Raw genomic sequence first — 13,977 nt, forward strand, 5'->3', positions numbered from 1 at the left:
CCAAAGACCTCCCAACTCTTCCCTTCTGCCCACCTGAGGGTCTACCCAAAATCACCAGGGCTCTTTCCTCCCCCATCATTGCTAGACTAGTCTCAGTCTGGCCAGGTCTGAGACTACTCCCCCCTTCTCCTCCTGGCATTAGGCCTGGACAGACCTAAGAGGCCTTGACATACTCCCCCACCATTACCCGACAGGAAGCATCTCCCACGGGAGCAGAGCGGGGAGAAAGAGAGAGAGAATGACTTTGCAGAGGGATTTATAGGGGCAGGATTTATGGGTAGAAATATGCCGATTCCTATGTCCACCTTATTGGGTGGACATTCAGGACACTGGAGGTGTAACTTATGTGGCAGTAACAGGAGGCACCCAGCCTGAACTGCCACATCTCCTCTTGCTCTTACATTCTGCTAAGTGACAGATAGAAAAAAGTATGGAGATCAGTCATTGCTAGCCTCACCAGCTACAAGCAACTAAGATCAACACAAATGACAAGAAGGAAATTAAGCAAACATTCCCTTGAAATGAATCTAGTGCTGCTTGTATCCTCACCCCTTCTGCATTTAACTCATTACCTTTTCATTTAACTCATCACTGCACAATTCAGCTCTTCAGGCAGAAAAATTTTCAGAAGCAGTGGGGGAAGAAAGCAAGTGCAGGGAATAAAACACTTTGTCATTTGTACAGCAGGAATGTTTCTGGGAAGAAAAAGGCAGACTGTAGCCAGGGAAACTGAAAATCCCACAAAATCCAGCCTGAAACTGAGGCAAGACTCTTCACAACAGGACTGAATTTACATACCAGGACAAGCTGAGGGTAATCTCGACACATCTTTATGATTGAAGAGCATGCATGCCTTCTCACATTCTTCACTGCTCGAGTTCTAGGAGCCTGGACAGACACAACAAACTTCAATGCAACAAAACAAAAGTTCAGACCAATGCAGGGTAACTTCAAAAGATAAATGCATCACAGTTTTCTACACTGTTGAGTACAGATCAAAAAAGCATTTCCATATACCACCCAAGTCATGCAACAACCAAATTTCCTCTGGAGCAGTAGCCAACTCAAAGTGCATGTTCAAACAAGCTTGTACTCCAGAAGCAAGGATGTCATGGATCTTAACCGCTATTTTAAGACTCCAAGCACTCCCTAGGTACCAGGAAGATTTACAGCCATGCTTCACAACCACATATACCAACAGCTGAAGAATATCCACAGCTAATGAACGGATTTCACTCTCAGGAATGCCAGCATATACCAGGGCACTAAGTGCACTGACCTTATACCACGCCTGTGGCCTTCTAAGTTTGTGAGGCAAAGTTTATTAGGCTATATCAATCAAAAATAGATCAGTTATATCTAGACCTCCCAGCCCTTTTACAGGAAAGAAACTATTCTCAAGAAGCCTACTATAGCTGACTCTTCAGACTCAGCATGCTCCCAAACAGAGTACAGTTTGAGCCAACTGCTATAGCTCATTAGTAGGTAACAATTCAGACGTACCTTACTTTCTTCTATAACTTCAAAGGTAACTGAAGCAAACAGCTGTGAGAAAATGGAAGGGGGGGAAAAAAAAAAAAATCAAAATGCTCACATAATTTGTTGATACCTAGCACTTGTGTATTTTGAGTTCAAGAACAGATCATAACACTTTGGTGCAATTTCACTAAAATTAGTGAAGAATCCCTAAGTTGAAAGATGAATCATCAGCACAGCAACTCTTTGAAATAAAGCATGGATTGTACTGCCCAGAGTGTGCACTTAAAATTGGAAGGTAGAAACTGCAAAATTTTTGTTATTTGACCTTGTTTCCTCTTGAATAATACTCAGTTTTTCCCATCATTAACATGAAGGATAGTCCTTCCCTGACAGTAATGCCAGGAAAGGAATGTGATTTAGTACAAGAGCCTTGCACCACAGTTTTGGTGTGGTCTGCAAGCACGTACCTTAGAAAGTACTTGAGGTAGGCATTCTGGTCGGTAAGTGACAAATGGGAAGAGAGCAGAGACATTAGTGAGCACACAGGACAGAATGAGTGGATCCTTTGTTTCAAAATTGAGGACCAGCTGCAGGAGATCTATGCCATCATTCACTGGGATGTCCTACAAAGGAAGCAAAGGGAAGAAGGGGAAAAAAAGGAAGCATCGCTCAGTACTTGAGCCGGTAGCACACATCCTACAACTCTCACAGCTAGGCCACAGAGCTGCTGGTACTGTTTTCAGGCTTCTCAGCTGCACACAGCTGTTATCAAAGCAAAAAGAAAAGCAGTAGAAACCTCAGTTTAACTATGTGCTATGTGCACTTGCTGAGTAATAAAGGACAGCAGCATTGCTATTGTTTGCAGTGCAGTCTTGAGATGTCAATCTCAAGTGCCCATACTACTGCTTGCACCTCCAGGATAGGTAAAACTTCCTTTCCACTTGGCTCCCAATTCTCCTCCTGACTTTGTCCAACAGATTCCATGTTTAACAAACTGTAACAAAAGCATGCAATTCTTTCACTGTCATTGGAATGATGAACTAAATTTCATGAGCAGTCTTATTTAATAACAAAACAAAAAAATCAAGTTGTTGTACACAGAGAAAAAAAATGCTTTCCTTCTGATTTGCCTGCTATTGAACAAAAAGAAATTTCTTCTGATCTATTTCCTGAGCATGAGTTTCTCTCCTTCAGGCAAAAGTTAAAAACCCCAAGCATTAAATTAAAAGAAAACCCAACACCTCAAACTAATCAGGGCTAATTAAAAAAGAATAAACTTAGGAAATTTCCACTTCAGCAGTCCTCTTCTCTAGCAAGATGCTATGTCAAAGCATGCCACCTAAGCACACCTCTGTGACTTCTCATGGCATAACGTTCAGAACCAAGATTTGCCTGAGCATAAGCCAGTGTAAGTTTGGTCCCATCTAAAGGGTCACTACTCCTCATGTGAGTCACTCCCCAAACAATCTAGGTTCTTTCATGCAGGTAACTGGTTACTACAGACTTCTAAAGTACAAAGTAGCTGAACAAACCCACTCATGTCAACTCAGAACAAGCCAGAAGAGCAGGCAAGAGCATCTGATACACATACGTCTTTATCCATGGTTCGAAACATCTGGCTGATGACACTCTCTGAGAAGAAGGTCATGGCATCCCACTGCACAAAGGATGGAGAGAAGATGGAGCAGAGACCTTCGCCTGTTCTAGCTGAAAGGAAGAGAACACAGGAGCTCTCAACATGCTCCTGCCTGCACGTACAACAGCAGGCTGCTAAGCTCTCACACTGCCAACATCTGAGCACTCACAAGTATTTTGGTCAGGCAGATGCCTGTCAGGGATGCATGGGAAGTAATTAGGGTACTCCCATGTAATTTCCCTCATTCAAGTGAAGGCTCTTGAGACATAAGTCTGACCTTTGAGGTAACGTAAGGAGCAACACCAACGAATCACAGAATGTAAAACCACATGTAAGACCACATGCCCTGCAGGCAAGAGTTGGTGCTTTTCAGTGGCCTTCCTTCAGAGGAAAGCAAGGTGACTGACCGGGATTCTCCAGACAGGCAAAACTTCCCTTGTCAAAAATAATCAACATCTTACAGAGATAACAAGGAACAGATAATTGTAAAATTGTATCAGAGGGACAGCTTCATTTGTTTTGCTAAGAGATCTGGAGGAGGAAAAGGAGGACCCAGATACTTTACATTAGCTATGCCACAGCAAGACTACAAAGGTTTAAATTTTAGGTGGAGTGGGCTTTATTTCCTTTTTTTTGAACTTGCAAAGACCTTAAAAGCCTGAACAATTAATTTTAAATTTTGGCTCTCCTCTTAAAATTGATTTGAAAAAGAAATCCCATCTCCTTATTTATTTTTTGAGGTAACTTACAATTCATAGGTCCAGCATCAACAGGAGCTGTGAGCTGGTACTTCAGCCATTCACCAGCCATTTGGAAACCAGTTCGAGGGTCCAAACGACAAGCCATCCTCATCACCTCGCCTTGCTGGGCTCGGAAAGCTACAGTAAAAAAAAAAAAAAAAAAAAAAAAAAAAATCAGACATCCTGAAACAAACCGATGCTACAAATGCTCTGTTCCCCAAAGCTCACCTGTAGCTTTGCAGACCTGGGAACATTATGGACTGTTGCTCTGACAAAAGCTGTGTAGTAAAGCTCAGCTATACAGTCAGTAAAGTAGGTGTAAGAGCATGGACAATTTTGGAAGTTATTTAAAAGGCCTAAAAACTGATGGATTAGCATAAAAAGAAGTGCAATTAAAGTGCAATACAAAACATGAAAAATCTCTAAGCCCAGGTTTACTACAATTAAGCCCCTACTTTTCATTTAAAAAATTTCTTCAAACTATACATGTTTACTGCTTACAGAATATCTTGAGATACCGAGACAGAAAAAAACAGCATTAGACAACTACCACTTTTTTCAGCTAAACACATTTTTTATAGATTATTCATCTTAACTCAGTTTAGATTCTGGGATGATGAACTAAAGTGAACTCAAAAAACGCCAAAGAATTATTTTCAATTTCAAAGATATTAAAAGCAAAGTACAGAACAGGAATTTAATTTATTCCAAAGTATTCCAGTACATAACTACACAAAAGAATCAGCTCTGCTGATTATAGATGCAGCTTACCTGTTTAAAAAAGCTGATCTGTAAAGTAATGCTACTTTGTGTTTCATTTTATTTTTCTTATATGTATAATACCTTCAACATAAAATTATTTCAAATTCTGGCTTTGTACATTTAACTACCTTTTGATTTCCACAAAAATATTTATTACAATAAATAAAAAATAAACTATCTAATCAGCAAGAAAAAAGCAATGTTTAACACCTTCAAACACAAACGTGAAAAGGAAGAATTTAAATAATTTATTAAGTACGTCCTCCCACTCTCCAAGTGAACACCAAACTATAACAACCAGGGAGAATTGCCTGTGGTTTTAGGAAGTAAAATGTAAGAAAGAAAAAATAAAATCATTAATAGCCAGGGTTTACTTTTTGCTGGTTTAAATAATGATTAAATTTGGCTATTTCAATTGCTCAGCTACAGCTATGGGTATTGAATAGAAGCTTCTTAGCAGGGCCAAGACTGTTTTTTTTTTTTTTTCCTAGAATGACATTTAAACTCTTTTGCCTTTTCATGAAGTCAGCTTGCCTGCCTCTCCTAACCTGAACAGGACTCCAGGCTGTTTCATTTCCTTCTCCAACCAAGCTAACCAAGAGGCACAACTTCTTTGACACCAAGTGTCACATGCTATTAGGCTATCTACCTGCCCAGTTAAAAGTGAAACAAAACGCCTGAGCTGCCACAGGAAAATCGTAAATTAACTCCAAGATCCAGGCTGAAGGAGTTAAAACACAAGTAGAACCTGCCAAGTCAAGTAGACTACAAGCTCAGTCAGCAACTGAAAGTAAGAAGAAAGGCACAGACAACAGCATCCGCACAAGGTGATGGCAACTTACAGTTGAAGAAGGCATTGAAGTCCTCATCACTGTCAAAATCAAAGCGTGAGTATTCACAACTGGGGCTGTCTGTTTTAGAGGGAAAGCCCACCTGGTGACAGAGCGGACAAGGTCAGGAAAGAAGTCACTCATTGCAACTAACAACAGCTTCAAAGAGAAGATAACTGAAGATGAGCAGTGAAATGTTGAGATACAGCTGGTTGCTCAGTGGTCTGGAGATCATGTCTCTGGCAGACACAATAAAAATGGAATTTCTCCCCACAATTTACAGGTCATGTTCACTTAAGCACCTTCTCATACCTGCATGGCCGCAGTTGTCACATACCTTCACTAGGTTGGTCATAGATGCACGGAGATACTTAGGAATCATAGCCAGCAATAAGGGGTCGTGAGACAAAACTTCATGCCGAAAGAGGGCTCCCCAAGTGATCTGGGTGGAAGAACGCAGAAACTGCAAGGAGAAAAGAGAAGAACAGAGAAGGATTTCAGTCCTGGAACTTCCACTGCTAACATAAAGTGTTTCTATGAGAAGGCAACAGCAAATTACACTGACTATTTGGTTGAGGACAAGGCACCTTGCAGGCACAACCCCAACTTCCAGAAGGCTTGAAGTCCCTAAATAAATACTAGGGCTGAATGCAAATTCTGCACTTTGTTATCAGCACCTGTGTCAGATATTGTTCCTAATGGGGTGACAGTGGAGAAGAAACCACTCTGCCTTCCAAGTCTACGGATGAAATGGAGAACCTGGAAAGCAATGTTTGACAGCTGAAGTTCTACAGTCTTCTACACATTAGCTCAGTTATGCATTCCTACATTCTCACATAGACACACTTGAGACTTTTAGCCCTTTACATACCTGGCTGGGATGGGTTGTGAAGGCTAAAAATGCCTCAAGGTATTTTCCAAAGTTGGCTGGCGTTTCCACATCAGAATCTGAGCCCTATGGGAAAACAGTTAATTTCACACAGTTACTGACTCTGTGTCATAAGTGGTATGTCTGTGGGAAAACTAGGAGCACTACATCCAAAGCTACAGACTGTAAATGAGCCAAGAGAAAAGCATGGCATGACTGGGATTTTTGCTGAAACCAGTTATAGCCTGAGGAGTAGCAAGTTCTGCTGACCAGCCTGGGGGTGCTAGAAGCAGCACCACCTTAATTCAAGAGAAAAGGGTGAGTTTCAGATACTGGAGTTCTGTTAAAACTGAACTTGTAACCACTGTTGCTGCTTCCACAAGTCACAGTTTTACTCCTACTGGGTAAAGCCCACTCACCAGTACTGAAGCGAAGCAATTCAGAACTGCAAAATTTCACAAGCACACATACCCATATATTCCACCTGTACTACTCAGAATGCTTCCTGCAGTTAAGATATGGGTATCTCTTATTAATAACTTTCTGGGAAGTTTGTCAGGGAAAGGATGTTTTACCCAGAGCCATTTTGCTGGTCCTCACTAACCATAATATGACCTGCTACCCTCAAGATCTCTGTTTTGGAGCTGTACAGTTCAGTGCTGACTCTCAAGTGAATCTGGATGAGGACTCAAATCCCCATTGCAGTACTTCATTATGGACTAACAATTTGCACTGCGCAGCAGCAAGTGAAGTCATTGGAAGCAGTAACACACTCTGTTTGCCACCCATTCATTTTAGGGACAAAGGGTTTGCTTTTTCTTGCCCTCCCTGAGAATTCAGTCTGCTCTATCACTTGCACAGGCTGGCTGCCTCAGCCTCCCCACAAACAGCATCTCTCGACAAACCTGCCCTCTTCAGTGTAACACCGTGCTCAACAGAGGGAGCAGTAACTCAGCAACCAGCATGGCATGCAATGTATCAACATGCATCTTCATCTCGACACTGACACAAAGCATCAGAAAGATGAACAGCAGGAACAAAACCTGTTTCTTCCTTCAGCTTGAGAGAATCTCGGTAGAAGAACAAACAACTATACTCTTGGATTAGTGTTAACAGGGAAATTTAAAAGGCTTCCAATACAAGAGTCATTTCCTAGAGTAGTTTTTCTGTAGCAGTGGATAACAAGAAACATGACCAATTTTCAATGAGGCTTCCCCATTCTATAAAGGTTATTGGAGATGACTCTTGATGACAGCAGAGGCCTGAAATTAGTCAGGGTCCCTCCATTCTACCTTCCTGTGACTCGGCAGGATATATGTTTATCTCCCTTGCAAACAGAGCCATTTCTGCCTTTTCCAAATGTGTGGAGAGAACCCTGTGGTTACCAAACGTGCAAAGAGAACCATACCTTAGAGGTCATACCTTAGATCACAGCTACCTCACCCCCAGCTCTAAAAACTAGCCCTGCCAGCGCTGCTGCTGGTATTGGTAGAGACTTACTAGTAATGCACACAGCTGGCTGCCCAATGCACACAAAACTTGGCAAAGCCTCTTCAAGAAAACATAGTGCTTCTCCACCAGGCCTTCTCCATCTGCTGTCCTGGGAATAAAGGAAGAGGGGACAAACAGGATCACTGTTACTCATGCTGTAGCTAACAGGCACACTTCTATCCATCTTGTAAACTGAAAGAAGACTAGAGCAACTTGACTTATTGAAGTGGGACTTTCTACACTGCTATGAAGTACTGCTTTATTGGCATCCAAACCGTCTGAAATTGCCTCTCTGTAGGAGTCCCTCCTGACCAGTTTCAGGCTAAGAGGCAAAGCTAGGGAAACCGATATTTACATCACTTTGTAGTTCAATTACGTGATTTGCAAAAACTTGGTGCTTTTTTTTTTCAGGTTTTGCACAAGAAATAGTGGCTTTGTTCTCTCCTAACCCAGCTGTCAGCAGTTAAGGAACAGTATCTTTTGCAAATCACATCTACATTTTTAAGCAGCTTTTTGTGAGATTACAGCAGCAGGATGGTACTCACTGGGCAGCAGAGAGAATGTAGTGCATGGCAACGTCTCCGAACAAGACCATCAGAGGCTTACGGTCCTCCAGCTTACCCTACATGTAAGATATGGCAAATGCCTCAATTAGAACATAATTATTTATCCCCATCTACTTAACTATTTATGCCCACTCACAAATTAAATTAGGAGATCCCCAGCTGTCCTTCCATCAGAGGAGGGGCTTAACAGTCCACAAATTATTTCAGTTTAAAAAAAAAAAAAAATCTAGGGTATTTTCCTGATCTCAAGATACTGCCCCAAGTAAACCCACCATAGGAACTTTACATCGAAAAACTGATCCCAAGACATGAACTCTTCCTCATGGCAGTCTGGCTGGCTACTTCAGGGCAGCTGATACGACACGCAGTCTCAACACTAAGCTGCGTATGAATATGTGGATCAAATCACCTGTTTAGATCCTGCTGTCATTTCTCTGAACTGCCAGATAACACAGCTGGTGACAGTTCACCACTTCACAGTTGCAGTAAGTGGGGAAAAAAGAAGTCAATGGAATTTCCAACCTCAAAACTGCAAGGAAAGGTGAGCACAGAAGTTGGAGAGGGTTCCACCAGTTGCTGTATGTACTAAGCTGGCATGACATTCACAGCTGTTGTTAACAATTGTGAATTGTGGACAATTGTTGTCACAATTCAATGTTAGTATCAGTAACATAAGCAGCTGAATCTGAATGTTACATCCTAAATAAAAGGGCGAAGATATCACTGCTCAATCCAAAGAATTATAAAGGAGAATAGGAGGAAAACAAAGGGGAGCCAGAGGAGCTGAGGAGGAAGAACTCACTTTCCTGCTGACAGCAATCAGGAGACATTCTGATGCTCCTATTTGGAGCTCAGGCTCATTTAGGAGCAGACACAACATCTCCAAGAGTTTGCAGTTGTCTGCTGTAATGTGGCTCAGAGCCACCCAGTCAATGTAGCCAGCCAACGTGTTGAGCGCTGCTATCCCCACACGGCAGTTTGCCTGGGCCTGTGAACAGAGAGACAGCAAGAGGTGAGACCCAGAGACAAACATCAGTTCCCATCTAAATTTATCCATTCCTAGGAAGAACAGTACCAGGAACCATCCTGAGAGTGTGAGAGGCTTGGACCCTCTGGCTTCCACCTCTCACATGTCTCATCTCTAGCGGTTTGTACTATGGGTGAAAAAGTCCAGCTGCACACAAGAACTACAGTTAAAGTAAGGAAAAGCCTAGTTCTAGGCAAGGTAGGGCTTACGAACAATTAACGCACTAACTCCTGCATAGCTCCACTCACCTTTGGTTCCTGAGCCAGCTCAGTTTTCTGAAAAAGAAAACAAGATGGTAAGCTACAGCACACCCTTAAACCCAGCCACTGCTGGACAGGCTTATTCTTGAGAACACAATCAGAAGCAGCCTCACAGAACAGCTCCCTAAGGAAGAGGCTGCAACACATCCTGCCACTCAGGACACTGCCGCAGCCATTACAGCCAGCTCCGCAGCAGCCGGGCAGGTAAGAAAACAGGACTCTGAATTAAACCACGACTTTCTTCTCATCCAAAAGATGACAATCCAGTCAGCAGGTACCAGGGAGACACTAATCCCTGGAGGCTTCCAGGGAAGAAAATTTTGACCTTTAAGAGCATCTTATAGCCAAAAGCCAGACTCTGAAAGATGCTGGTGGCTTTTATGTACTGAGATTGATGTCTGAAAAGGGTCATTTGTCCATGGTCAGAGAGCAAGTTAGAGAGAGAGCTCAGACAAGAGCTTACAGCCTGACTCCCAGTTCCAATCACTTAAGAGCAGGAATGCTCTGCTTGCACCATCTTTTTTGACCAATGCAAACAAGTCCCACAGACACTCAGGTTTTTCAGATGCAAAGACACCACAAGGATTTCTTTCCATTGCGACGTTTTGGTTTGGGAACTCTGTCCATCAGTGTATTTGGTACAGCGACTTTAACTTAATTTGGTTGTCCCCAGATATTTAACAGTGAAGCCACTATACCAGAACTGCATACTTACCAGCACTGCACACTGCTATGGTCTTGGGGAACTACCCATCATCTCCCCCCATCTTAGTGTGCAGACAAGTAACTGAATACCCAACCTTCAAAATTTACCCTGTGCACAAACTTCCTGAAGATCTGCTAACCTGTGGAGTGGTGAGGGCTTCTTGCTCCTGAGGTGCTCCAACCTTGCCAATCAGAAAGATTCCAATGTTAGCAGAAGCAGCCACATTTCAGAGCCTCAAGCACTGCAATTCAAATCTTACCTGGAAATGCATTTCAACCAGACTACAAAACACACCAGTCTCCCACCCACCCATGAACTGAACAGTGACCTGCACTCTACAGGTGGGTTTGTTCAGCCTGTCAGTGCATCAGAAAATGAACAGGAGTCAGGTAAGAGGAGATTTTTCATTGCCTCCCAGTTTCACACTTAGTGTAACTCCGGATTTTAAGTCACAGAAAAAAGGAACAAGAGATACACCTAAGGACATATTTCTAAATTAGTTTCTCGATTGTGCTTCACTCTCAAATCCACTTCCTTCTTCCAGGAACATACTGGGGCAGAGACTGACTTTCACCATTCATCTTAACCAACCTGCACATCTCTGACTTCAGACAGGAATTCAGGAAAGACTCTTTATACAAAAAGGAAGAGCATTCCTCACCACAACTTGGAGGAGAAAAAAACAAAACACTTCCTGACCTGAGCTCTCAGAGAAAAGGACCAGAATAGGCATTTTAGTGCATTACCACAAAGACACCACTGCAGCATAAGAGAGCAGATGCAAGCCCAGGGCAGCATCTCTACCACTGTGTGTTACACAGACTATCCCAAAGCTATTTTTGACACAACCACACCTTTTGGTAAGCCACAAATCCCTAGTGTCAGAAGAGGATTCCAACAGCATGGATGAGGCATCCCTCCACTCAAGTCATTTACACAAGCAAATCCACACTATCAACACTAACCCTGTCAACCTTCTGTATTTAGTCTGTCTGATCAGCACTGGCTTCTCAGGGCACAGCAGAGCCCTACCTCATAGCAACAGCAGTGAATTTCAGACAATTTCTGCACTTGCTTTCCCAACTACTTACAAGTTGCAGCCCAAATTCCTTAACATCTCCAACACTAACTGAACCCAAGGAAAAAGGACTCGTACCATGTGTCTGTACTTGTTAACATTCTGCTGCAGGGTAGTTAACAGAAAGCTGAAAATCTTCTCCATGTTCTGGGTGAGGGTTTGTTGGATATCTCGTCGTCTCTGGGTAGGCAGAGTTTGAAAAGTCACCACATCCTCTGCCAACCGTAGGAGGATGAACATCACCAGTTCTGTCTGAGTTTCCTGATATCCCAAAAGGAAACACATTCCATCAGTACAGCTCAAATGTTAAAACCTCTGCTTCTCAGAGATGTAGAAAAAAGCAAGCATACATGAAGATAAAAGTCATGCTTTGGAAGCGCTAGACAGGAGGATTACTCTCTCTCTGCTATGATAACCTCCTAGAATAATTTACAGGGGTTTTTGAGTACAACATCAGCCCATCTCACCTCACCATGAGCGAGTTAGGCTTTCCTCAGGATAATGGAAGACTAAAACCCACACTACGAACAAGCAGAACAAAAAAGACAGACATACCCCTTGCTTTGAGAGGGTATCCAGCTCTTTTAGCATGTCAGGCCAGTGCTGAGGCCATTCACGCTTTATCATCTCCACCACAATGCGAGACAAAACATCTTTAATGTGACTTTCCTCCTCCAGAATACTTTGAGTTCCCTGTGGCAGAAGAGGGGCAAGATTAGCCAAAACAACAAATATCAGACACTTATAATTCTGATCTGGGAAGCACAGTGGTTGGAAATATTCTAAACCACACAAGATAAAAACAACAAAAAACTCCACAACGTTGGGCAACTCTTCGCCCAGTACTTTAGATGACCTTTCTACTCTCCACAGTTAGTGAACACTGGGAACCAACAGGATTTTCCATTAAAAAAGGTCACTTGGTCACAAGAACAATCACAGTGTCAGAGAAAACACTTTAGAGAAAACAACTTTAGTACTCCATATTTACTGAATTTCCTCCTAAGAAAAGTACCTTATGTGGATTACACAAGTCTCAAAACTTTCTGCCGTGTGAGGCCACAACACTATTCGCTTCACTGCAAAGCACTGGAATAGCCAGGGATGCACAGCAAGAAAGTAATGAAATACACAATTGAATTCAGGTCCTCTGTGCTAACTAGCAAGAATAACTTTTCCTTTTACCCTCACTTTCTATGTCCAAGCTAGAGAATCATGTTTTGAACAGTCTGGGGTAGGAGGTACTTACATTGGATATGAGGCCCATGACATTGTTCTTTAGATAAACTTTTTCCAGGCGAGGCATGCTGTTCCAGCGGAATCTGTTTGAAAGAGTTTTTGTATATATATATATATATTAAAAAAAAAAAAACCAAACAAAACTGCCAAGTCAAAACATTTATAAAGATCTCTGACTTGATTCTTGGTAAACCATCACTTCTCTACCTAAACTAGAAAGAGATGCTACAACTCACTGACTCTGCCAATGTCCAATCCCTTAATACCTTAATGAAAAGGCTGAGTTAAAACCACTGCTGGCAAATGGGTGTGCACCACTGAGATCAACAGACATGAGAAGCAGCAGCAAAAGCACAAAGCATCAGGTCTGTAGAGGCGGCAGAGAGGAATCTCAGAACTCAACTAATACAAAGCCTCTTTGTTAGCATGAGTCTAACGACAGAGAATACCGCAGAGACTGACTGGTAACCGTGTCTGCTTATTTACATGCTACAATATCACTATGTCTTAGAGTTCAGTAAATTAGCCTTACCAACCGGCCTGAAAATCATTTTCACCTGTCCTGCTTTTACAGATGAGGAAAGAAACAGAGCAGGACAACAAGTGTTTTCTACTGTAGAACAGACTTTCTACGTGTGGAAAGTGCCCCCCTGAAGCGGAAGGCACTGGAACAGGCGCAGAGCCCAGGCCAGTGGCTTCATGGCAGCAGGCCGGCGCCCTTTCCCGGCGCGAGGGCGCCTTACTTGACCACATGCTCCAGGATCTGGAGGCCAAAGTGCCGGACGATGGCCGTCTGCGTCTTCTCAGCCAGCTTCAGCCCGCAGGGCACGCATATGGGACACTTCTCTTTGAACTCCTCGCAGAACTGGAAAAGGACCGGGGATATGCATACGCGGTTAAAACAGAAAAGCGGGCAGGGGGATGCTAAAGAGTGCCGGTAACAGGTGGGGTACGACCCCAGCCTCTGGCAGATCACACCAGGGGAAGGCCCCCCAACCCCGTCAGAGCCGCGCAGGCGCAGCCCCCCACCGTCTTTCCCCGCTTGTTAATGACTCCCAGCTCCTCGGGGGCTTGCCGGACCCAGGCCACCCCCAGCTCGCTCGCAGGGCCCGAGCGAGCCCCGGGACCGTGTGACCGGGACACCCGCGTGGCCGGAGCCCGGCGCCTCCCTTCCCGGCCATGGTACCTTGAGCGCCTCCAGACGGTAACGCTGAGTGGAGGCCGGGTCCATGATCACTGTTACCGCCTTCACTAGCTGCTCACAAAGGCCGCTTACTTGTTCGGCGGACATGGCG

General features: G+C 43.4%; 1 protein-coding gene across 1 annotated transcript in view; it reads right to left on the reverse strand.

The window, feature by feature from the left end:
- Positions 1-13,973, reverse strand: part of XPO5 (exportin 5) — a 29,515-nt gene extending 15,542 nt beyond the window's left edge. Inside the window, exons 1-18 of the mRNA XM_054392929.1 lie at positions 13,869-13,973; positions 13,426-13,547; positions 12,693-12,765; positions 11,999-12,136; positions 11,522-11,704; positions 9,648-9,674; positions 9,175-9,360; positions 8,352-8,428; positions 7,816-7,915; positions 6,319-6,402; positions 5,785-5,910; positions 5,460-5,550; positions 3,865-3,993; positions 3,241-3,246; positions 3,071-3,186; positions 1,947-2,102; positions 1,504-1,545; positions 799-888 (exon numbers count right to left, since the gene is read on the reverse strand). Of these exons, the coding sequence (XP_054248904.1) occupies positions 799-888; positions 1,504-1,545; positions 1,947-2,102; positions 3,071-3,186; positions 3,241-3,246; positions 3,865-3,993; positions 5,460-5,550; positions 5,785-5,910; positions 6,319-6,402; positions 7,816-7,915; positions 8,352-8,428; positions 9,175-9,360; positions 9,648-9,674; positions 11,522-11,704; positions 11,999-12,136; positions 12,693-12,765; positions 13,426-13,547; positions 13,869-13,973 (1,851 nt within the window). The remainder of the gene's footprint in view (positions 1-798; positions 889-1,503; positions 1,546-1,946; positions 2,103-3,070; positions 3,187-3,240; positions 3,247-3,864; positions 3,994-5,459; positions 5,551-5,784; positions 5,911-6,318; positions 6,403-7,815; positions 7,916-8,351; positions 8,429-9,174; positions 9,361-9,647; positions 9,675-11,521; positions 11,705-11,998; positions 12,137-12,692; positions 12,766-13,425; positions 13,548-13,868) is intronic.
- Positions 13,974-13,977: the final 4 nt, after the last annotated feature.

This window comes from Indicator indicator, chromosome 2, assembly GCF_027791375.1.
Source record: "Indicator indicator isolate 239-I01 chromosome 2, UM_Iind_1.1, whole genome shotgun sequence".
NCBI lineage: Eukaryota > Metazoa > Chordata > Aves > Piciformes > Indicatoridae > Indicator > Indicator indicator.